Below are 10,050 nucleotides of genomic sequence, written 5' to 3'. Positions count from 1 at the left end.
TTGAGGAAACAAAGGCATCCATAAAATTGCTTTTTCTTATTCCTTCACCTTTGTTTCTAGTTAATCAGCAAGGAGAGCTGAATTGCTCCACAGGGGTTGGCTCTGTGTAAAACAGCCCATTAGCAATGGTCCCACCCGAAGGCAGGCTGGCAGGGCTGGCGGCTCCAGGACTGCTCCCCATCAGGGAGCGAGTCACACAAACAACTGTGCTGCCCAAACTGCGTTCCCCTCCTATTCCCAAGGGAAGATCCTCAATGCTCCAATTGATTTCTGTCTCTGACAGAGCTGACTGATGTATGTGGGATTTTCTGGCATTGAGAGCCAGCTACAAAAAGTACATATTGATTGGATCCTCCTGGGACAGGTGGGTGGGATAAGCTCGTTACCATCAGTCCCTTTGATAATGTAGCAAATCTTTTATGAGCCAGTGGCCTTTTCTAAAAAACTTCATGCAAACTTTGGGATAAGGTACCTGAAAGGCTTGCTGCCAGCAAACATAACAGTGTTTTGAACTGATGAGCCTTTCTGAAAAAGAGTAAAACAGTGAATTTCTTTCCAAAATAGAATAAATTAAAATACTGGACTCTTTCAGCAGCTGCCCTGTGAAGTGCAGTCAGTATCTACTGAAACATCCTTGTTGTTGCTGAGCCAAATTTGCATTTGTGGGCATCTCCAATTACTGCTCAGCAGTGAGTGAGCCTGCAGGGCAGTAACTATGAGTGGAGGGCTCTGCTAACTCCTCCATACCAGTGCTTGTGCTGGGCATTGAGTGTGGTTACTTCAATTGCCTTCTGCATGGGGTCTGGAAAAAGGAAAGGGGTCCTAGAGCAAAAAGAAAGGAGGAAATGGAATGATGGTACTTGCAGCATATTACAAATGCTGCAGGTCAGTGCACAATGTGCTTTGTGGTTGGTCCCAGGAGATGTGATGCTCTCTTTGGCACACTGAACCCACAATGAACAGTCCTTTCAGCAACTGGAGTAGTGCTCTCCTGTTTTAACAGCTTCTGAATTATGATGCCGGATCCAACTCATAGGTTCTTCTGTAGCCCAAAGCTGTGTTTAAAACAGAGAGAGCCAGTGGGGGGAAGCAGTTATGTATAGCAACAGAAGCCTTGGTAGAAGAGGGATTAAAATTAACATTTAAAACAACTGTATCTCTTGGCTATATCCCCTGGTACAACTGTTTTAAATGCTAATTTTCATCCTCTTTTTATAATTTCCTAGGCCTCCTTTAGCATGGAAACCCCAAGAATTTGTTTCCATCTCCAATTGGTGGTTTAGCAAATGGAAAACTTTAATATGAGTTAAACTGAAAGCCTACCATTGTTAGAAGACTGTCCCACCGTCAGACCTGTGATCCTCCTAGCTCTGCAAGTGGCTAACACCAAGTTGCAAAAGACAGAATAAGAAACTGCAAAGGAGGTGGATGTAAAGGTGTATGTCAGCGTGAGCCTCAACGGTTACATGAATCTCTCCAAGATCACCCAGCGCTGTAGCAGACCACGCTGTGACCTGAGTGACCCTGAACCTGATAACCTCTATGACTTCGTCATCTTCCTACAGCACCACCAGTTCCTCAAGGGGAGAGCTGCAGGATGTCAGGGACATCATTATTTTCCTTTGTCATCATCCCAAACATGTTATCTTACCTCCCACTTGGAACTAAACCTCCTTTGTTGACTGCCAAAACAAAAAGGTACTGATGGATGAGCACAGAAGTAGCTTTATGCTAATTATCTAATTACAGATAATGACTGTTTTGTGTGCGTATTAGCATATTTCAGTGCATCTCATCATCTATTTGAATAGGATATGCAGATCAGGCAGTGAACGGGAAAGTGCCGTTTGGCTTTGCAGGCAGTGCTGGTAGGTGGACCCGCATGCACCGAAGAACTCCACCAAGCAAGGGAGGTGCCTTCTCCCACCGGCACCTGCCACAACCCAGGTGAGCGGGACAGAGGAGCCAGCAGAACGTGGGTGATGTGAGACCCCTCACGCAGGCCTAGGAAATATTAAACAGAAGGATTAAAGCCTTTCAAAGATGGAATAGATTCTGCTTTCATAATATTTTTCTTTTCAGCCTCCACAGGAGTTGGCACAGCTTGGTGTGCTACAAAGCACTCTTTTTTTTCCCTTTCCTAGAACATCTTTAACTCTTGGCAGGACCATCTAACTCTGCATGCAGATAGGAATAAGCTCCAGCGAAGCTGGGGCCTCCTGCAAGGCCACACACTCGGGTCTCTCCACTCCGTGACTTTGCAAAAGTGCGCAGACTTTCGCTGCGTGACATTCCCGTGGCAGGCAAGTGGATGTGGCAGAGCAAAGGCACCAACATCAGGACCCACACATGCGGTGGGGAAATGCAGTTGTCCAGAATCAAGATACAGAAATTATTTTGTAGACCATAAAGGCAACTGGAAACTCCCAGCCAAGAGGGGGCAGATCAGATCAGCGACCATATGATCAGATCATCGCAGCATGAATGTGAGCAGCGAGCTCTGCACTGGCATTTCAGTAGCTCCTTTCCAGACCGGAGCCATCTAGAAACAGCTGCCAAGTTTGGCAGCGTGACCTGAATGGCCATGTCTTGTAGGAACATGGAGATCCCCACATCACCCCAAGAGTTGCAGACCTCTTTCTGCTACACTTTAGTCCCTGACCACACCTGCTGCTGTCAGGAGTTCTGTGCTAAAAGAAAATCAATGAAGATGTACACGTTGGTTGAATATTCTCCAAAATGTGTCTCCTCACCATGCTTCTCAAAGTGCTGGATCCCTTCAGCAACCTGCACAGACTGGAGCCCAAAGCACTTGCTTGGCATTGGGAGAGGAATCTTTCCAGGAAATCAGCATAATGTGAAAGTGCATTTCAATGCAACTTATCGACCCCCTCTGAAGGCTGCAGTACCTGCACCATCACCATGGCTGAGGTCACTGGGGACCTACTTCTTTGCTTAATGTAAGCCAATTGATTTCAGTGGGCATTTGGTGCCTAGGTACACTTTAAGATCTGGACTTTAAGGATCCCAAGTAAGAAAATAAATCAGTGTCAAGTGTTTGTGGGTTTTGTGAGCTCAGAGAGGGAGCTCAATATCCTCTTAGCAGTTTGCTCAAATAACATTACTTAAAGTCGTTTTTTCTGAAGGTGTAGAAAAAAAAAGAAAATCAGGAGGGCAGCAAAGGTAATAATTGCTGAATTTGCTTCTGGATTTTCTCCCTCTGTCTTCAAAATACAGAAGTGTTATTGCCAAAGTTCCTGATTCCCTCTCTGAATCTGTCCACTGTCTCTTCCATGGACAGTGCTGAAATATAATGCAAATGTGAGCTGTTAAAAACCTTGATACGAAGGCAACAAAATCAGATTGGTGTAGTAACTCAGTGACGTTTATCTCCTTTCCCCTCCACCCTCCCTTAAACAGCGCTGCTATTTCACGGCAAAAGAAATCCTTTTGGACTTTCGTAGCTGACTTGGAGCTACAGACCTTTACTACCGCAAGAAGAAGAAACGGTGAGAGAGAGAGGTAATTTCTAAAGTGAAATTAAATTAACCACGAAATAAAACATTTCCAAAGACACTTAATTTCATGTCAGTTCAGAGGAGCCTTTTGGATTTATGCCACCTAAAACCAAAATATCAACACGTTTCGACTATGGTTCTTTTAATACTCTGTGATGCAGTCCAGAAACTGTAAGGAAATGTAATTGGATCTTGTTATGCCTAAATTAATAATTAGAATCTGTTTTGGAACATATTCATCTAATAAAAGAAGAAATAACAGACTGCACAATTATTAATCTCTTGTAATAATTCTCAACTGTACAGATTATTTTTCAGAAACACAAGCAGTATCTTGCAGAAATGATGACATTTATTGGCTTACTCTTCTTCTGTATGCTGATGAACATCCTAACAGGTAAGATTACTGCTGAATTTATCCTTGTTTATTTTTTCAAGCAGCCAGATTACTGTTACTAGTACAGTATCTTCTATTTAGTATCAGATATTGCTCACGTATTAATGTCAACTGCTCTGGCTGTTATTTAAGAATATTTGGTTTGTAGCACTGAGTGACTGCAAATGGGGAATTCCTTAAACAGCTGTTTAATAAACAAAAAACATTTGGCTGTACAGAGGGTTCTACGTGTGCATTGAAGAACTCATCAGCTTCTGGCTACCCAGCAAACCTTTTATTAACAGAAGTCCTTCCGTGTGGGAGCTTGTACTGATGAGTTTCCTCTTTATCTACAGATGCCCGAGCAATCCAGGATGGAGACGGTAATTCTTAATGTTTTTCTTTCCTTTGTATCACTAACAACTAGAAGAGTAATTTGTAACTCACCGATCTGATCCCCAGCAGCGATTTTGGCCAGAACGCTTACTAACCTCAGTGGGCTGTGGAAGTGCTTTCATATAGTGCTGGTGGAGAAAGAAGAGTGAATTTTTAAAAATTTCTTTAAAACATATTAAAGATCAACATATTAATATCTAATAATAGAGCTAATATACTTGTAGTCTGAAAGCAAAAAGGGGTTATGGTCAAGTCACTAATTCTGTTGTTCAAAATCATAACTGGAAAGCACCAGACTTATAAACTTACTAGACATCTGAGAATTTTGTCTGTCCTGAACAGTAATACTATATGTGTGTCTAGTTATTGGAAAGAAATACTGACTTCCATGACAAAAAGCTTAAAATTTACAAATTGCAACAAATCCAATTAAAGAAATGTTGGCATAGATCCCTTAGCACAGCTACCCTGTGGTTTGTGTCACTTTGCGTGATTAGCCCATTGGATTAGTATTTGCCTTTGATTAAAAAGCATTTCACCATCCTAATGATGTTTACACTGGCTCACTGATGATTATATTAGTTAACCTCTCTTTGGTGTTTTCAGACAGAATTCTTTCTGAAAACGTAGTTGCATAGAAGTATCTGCAATAACAAGGTACTGCTATTGCCGGTGTATATCTCAGTTAGTAAAACCAGCAGGATAGCCAGCAGCATCCCGAGTGTACAGACAGAAATATGCAGCGAGACCATTATAGCAGATGTGGAAAGTAGAAATATATATAAGAAATAAGGGCTAATATCACGCAATTGCAGAATGGTAGGGGTCGGAAGGGACCTTTGGAGATATCTAATCCAATCCCGGTGCCAAAGCAGGTTCACCTAGAGCAGGTTGGACAGGAATGCATCCAGGTGGGTTTTGAGTACCTCCAGAGAAGGAGACCCCACAACCTCTATGGGCAGCCTGTTCCAGTGCTGTCATCCCCAAAGTAAAGAAGTTTTTCCTCATGTTGAGATGGAATTTCCTGTGTTCCAGTTTGTGCTCATTGCCCCTTGTCCTGTTGCTGGGCACCACTGACAAGAGTCTGGCCTGATCCTCTTGATGCTTGCTCTTTAGATGATATGATTACTTTTCATTCAAAATGTTTTTCTCTATACTCCATTATATTTCTTTATAGCTTTAAAAGCTTTTGAATGTATCATCTGTGTTTTCATAAGTTTAAGGGTGCTACTGTATTTGTGCACAGCAAATATTTTTGTGGCAACCTCTTAGACAGTCATGAGAGCGTGTGTCAATCTGATAATAAAACCTTGCTCAGGCAGTATCCTGCTGCTCTCATTACCAACAATTATGGTTTTCTTTCACACTGGGCCAAGCAGCAGACTGCAAAGTGAATCTAAGGTCAGCTGATATAAACAGTGAATTGTCCTCTGCAGACACCATTTGCCTGGTTCATTTGATTTGTTATATGCCATCTGTGCCTGCGTGCTGCAAACTTTACTCCGTAAAATTAAGCTCTGACAATAGGATTGTTGAAGGCTCTTAATTCCCACTAAAGATCCCGGTTCCAAGCTGAGCCTGGTGAGTGGAATGGCTCCCACTTATTAAATGGGCTTTTAAATGAAATCAAAATACTAGGTTTAGCTTTGTTGCACAGAAAGACATTTGTACCTATGTGGTCTCAGCAAGTGTTTACATTTTATATATGCTTCTGTGTTTGCCCAGATTCGGGCCTAAGGGTGGTCAGCTCCTGCATTTTCAGAATTGCTTTTGTTTTCCTGCTGAACTATTGTTTTGATTGCCCCTTGCTTTGAAATTCCGTCTGGCTTCTCGAAATCAAAGCAGCCCAGGGAACTCTTGCATTATCCCAAATGACAATGGTGTCCCTTTGTTCTGCCCCTCTACTCCACTCTGGTGAGACCCCACCTGGAATACTGTGTCCAGCTCTGTGGCCCCCACCATAAGAAGGACATGGACTTATTGGAGCAGGTCCAGGGGAGGGCCACGAAGACAATCAGAGGGCTGGAGCACCTCTCCTATGAGGACAGGCTGAGAGAGTTGGTGTTGTTCAGCCTGGAGAAGAGAAGGCTCTGGGGAGACCTTATAGCGGCCTTCCAGTACTTAAAGGGGGCCTACAGGAAGGATGGGGAGGGCCTTTTTAAAAGGGCATGTAGTGATAGAATGAGGAGTAATGGCTTCAAACTGAAAGAGTGGAGATTTAGATTAGACACCAGGAAGAAATTCTTTACTCTGAGAGTGGTGAGACACTGGAACAGGTTGCCCAGAACAGCTGTGGATGTCCCATCCCTGGAGGTGTTCAAGGCCAGGCTGGATGGGGCTTTGAGCAACCTGGTCTAGTGGGAGGTGCCCCTGCCCATGGCAGGGGGGTTGGAACTCGGTGATCTTTAAGGTCCCTTCCAACCTAAACCATTCTATAATTCTACGATTCCTGCTTTTTGTCTTATCCCATCCCATCACTCCCGGTGAAGCTGGGGCAGAGGGCACTGGCTCCATCAGGTGAAGAGCCATCTTCTGCAGCATGGGAGACAGAGGGTGCAATGGCTCTGCCTGCCCCTCTCCTGCCAGAGAGACCACAAATTCCCCCAAGGGGCCCCCATAGGACCCCAAACCATGTTGGCTCCCAGGCCCTGGCTTTCAACAAAAACTCTTCACATTCTAGTAATCTGCATTTTTTTTTTATTTTAGATCTCTACCAGGGATCTGTAGCCTTGCCGTACTGGCCCTTCTCATCCAACGATTTCTGGTCCTACGTGGAATATTTCCGGACCCTGGGAGCCTACAACAGGATCGAAGAAATGGCCAGAGCCTTCTTTGCCCAGTTCCCTTTTGGGAGTCACCTTGGCTATCACGTGCCCAACCACGAGCCCTAACTGCTTTGCTCATTTTTCCTAAAGCTGATGCCGAGGTGTTTATGCGAATACATGGCTGCCAGCAAACGCACCCAAACTGCCTCCTCAGCCACTTATAGCAGTCACGCGGGCCGCCTCATGCTTCAAAGCAGCCTTTGTGTGAAAAATTAGTCGCTTTTGCGTGAAATCAATAAACTCCTTGATTCTGATGTGAGGTCTGGGGAGATTATTTTTTTTTTTTTTTAATGCATTAACACTCGCAGAAATGCCATCTCTGTGCGTATTGCAGTTAAATGCCACTCCACCCAGTTTGGGGGCTGGAAAGACCACCAGTAAAATTCACTGCCGCGTGCTTTGCAAGGTAATGCGGCCCATCGACTAGCTCAACGCCATTTTCCTCACGTCAGGCCAGCGGCCTGGCCCCGCCGTTGCCATGGCGAGGAGGGCGGGGTGAGCAAAATGGCGGAGCCATTTTGCTCACCCCGCCCCCAGGAGAACCAGTGAGAGGCGACACCGCTAAGCGCCTAGAGCGGCACCCCGCTGGCCGGCCTTATAGCGGAAGTAGGCGCCTGCGTGACCGGAAGTGACGGCGCGGAGAGGGACGAGCGGAGGCGCTGCCATGAAGCCGGCGGTGGACGAGATGTTTCCTGAGGGAGCCGGCCCGTATGTGGATCTCGATGAGGTGAGGGAGGCGTTCCGGGAAGACCCACTGTGGGGGCTGGGGGTGGCCGGGGTCCTGGGTGGCGGCGGCGGGGCAGTGCTGCCCGGCCGCAGCCCGGAGGCGCTCAGCGCTTGCTTTCCCAGGCAGGGGGAAGCACGGGGCTGCTGATGGACCTAGCCGCCAACGAGAAAGCGGTGCACGCCGACTTCTTTAACGGTAAGGGCCGCCGCGTTCCGGGGGTGGGGGGTCACCGCCCGCTTGGCGGGGATGGTAACGCCTTGGGCCTGCCGGGTAACAGCTGCAGAAAGTGAAGACTATCAAAATAAACCTCGCTTGGTTGGTTGCTCTCTGATCTCGTGCCTTTGGTGCCTGGTAGTCGCCAAAGTTCTCACTAGCCACACTTCTAGTGAGCGCTATCTTAAGAGCGCTTCAGTGTTACGTGGTGCAGGTGGGAGTGATACAATGCCTGTGTTTCCCCTCCTGAAAGCAGGTTTTAGGTGCTTTAGCATGTTAATTGCTACAAGGAAAATGTCGTCATTTGTTTGCATAACAAATAGCTCATATTAAACAGTGCAAATACATATAAAAACGTGAACAGAACTTTACAAATGGTCTCTCTGGGTGTTACTGCTTTTTATGGATAATTCTTTAATCTCATAAGGTATGCATGCATATCTATCTGAAGCCAAATAAAACTTTGGGTTTTGTATGCTTTCTGCCTTTGAAAGTCAACTGTATGCATGTAATTATATAGGGCTGGTTTTAGAGAGAAGTTATGTATCTCTCCACTTAGGGGTTGAATATACACCACCTTACATTTGGTTACTAAGGTGTTTTTTTTATGCTTTTTAAGAAGTATATTTAGACATTTCAACAGTGAATTTCAGATATGTTATTAAATCAGTTGCTGTGGTGGTGTTGATGTCACAAACTGATATTAATTCTGAAATAAAGTAGGTTTCTCATGTTACACAAGCCTTAGAATACAGGAGAAAAAGGAAGTTCAGTTTTGATATACTCCAGTTGTGAGGGACCAGGCTCTTTGTCAGAGCTAGCATATTTAGGAGTGTTTCCATTAAGTTCTACCATCAGGTTGTATTATTATATTCCAAGGGTAGTTTAGGACTCTTCTAAATGAGGATTAACCATCAGTTTATTGTATGGCACTTATACATTTCTTCTGTAAGAATAAAGACTTATTAGTTTGTGCTCAGTCTATAAAGAAGATACAAAGCCAAGTAGTTAAGAGTACTTCCCAAAGATGACCAGAACAGCTGTGATTAACCAACCACATCTCAATAGTCTGAGTGAGGTGAGTTTTCTGAGAGAGAAATGTTATTAGCACTTTCACAGCAGTTAAATGATTTTTAAGGAAGGGATTTTTAACAGTAAACCACAAATACAGATGTCAGCCTGCAGAATTTATAAGCATGTGCCTGGATGCTATGACCTAAAGCCAGAATTCTGCAGGAGTGTCTGCATCTGAGACATGGTGCATGCGTAAAGCTGGTACTTGTTTAGTTCTGGAGTTTGAGTGTCATGGTTGATCCACTCTGAATGTGATGGCTACTTAATGTGTTTATAAAATCCCTTCTTTTGAAGCTTTAATTTGCTTTCATAAATTTAATTGCAAAGCTGGTATCGTACAAGTGAAGCAGTTTAATTTGTGTATGGTAGAGAATGTATACTTGAGTCTGGTTTGCTTTCTTCTCTGGCTCTTCCCACCCCGATGTTACGTTTCTAGTAACTGATGATGCAGTAACTCTCATTCACTTAATTCACCTTTATTTTTGCCTTTAATCCGAATAATGAAAAGCTGTACTTGTTGAGTGTATGCATATGTAACAGTTGAAATTCTTGAGGTTAATTTTACCTTCTCTTATTTCTCTGACTAGATTTTGAAGATCTCTTTGATGATGATGACATCCAGTGAACTTAGTTGTCCAGCTATGCATTGCTGAGATGTGGATTTTTCTCTAGAATCACCTGAGGTCTCCATTATTTATTAAAATAATCAAAACGGGAAAATCGCAGGGGAGCGGGGGGAACCTGCGTAAGCTGCTTGGGGAATATGAAAACCAGTTGGTTTAAGGTAACTGAGGAGGAAATTGTGGACTGTTATTTCTAGGAAGCTCTGTGTAGGTTTTTCTTAAAAGTTTATTTGCTGATGTATTCATTCAATAAAATACTAAAAAAAACCCTAAAAACAACTCTCTCTCTAGGATATAT

The 10,050-nt window shown here is 44.0% G+C and overlaps 2 protein-coding genes across 2 annotated transcripts; both read left to right on the top strand.

Moving 5' to 3' along the window:
- Positions 1–3,863: 3,863 nt before the first annotated feature.
- OTOS (otospiralin) lies at positions 3,864–7,181 on the top strand (the record flags this gene model as incomplete). The annotated part of the gene is made up of 3 exons (XM_082486859.1): positions 3,864–3,915; positions 4,251–4,277; positions 6,997–7,181. The coding sequence occupies 3 exons, from the start codon at positions 3,864–3,866 to the stop codon at positions 7,179–7,181; spliced, it is 264 nt and encodes an 87-aa protein (XP_082342985.1).
- Positions 7,182–7,753: 572 nt separating this feature from the next.
- On the top strand, positions 7,754–10,050 carry COPS9 (COP9 signalosome subunit 9). The gene is made up of 3 exons (XM_082487346.1): positions 7,754–7,842; positions 7,965–8,037; positions 9,717–10,050. Exons 1-3 carry the CDS (start codon positions 7,780–7,782, stop codon positions 9,752–9,754), a joined length of 174 nt encoding a protein of 57 aa, XP_082343472.1. The 5' UTR covers positions 7,754–7,779; the 3' UTR covers positions 9,755–10,050.

This window comes from Vanellus vanellus (genome assembly GCF_965231255.1).
Source record: "Vanellus vanellus genome assembly, chromosome: 8".
NCBI classification, from domain to species: domain Eukaryota; kingdom Metazoa; phylum Chordata; class Aves; order Charadriiformes; family Charadriidae; genus Vanellus; species Vanellus vanellus.
This window is presented reverse-complemented; position numbering and strand designations above follow the sequence as displayed.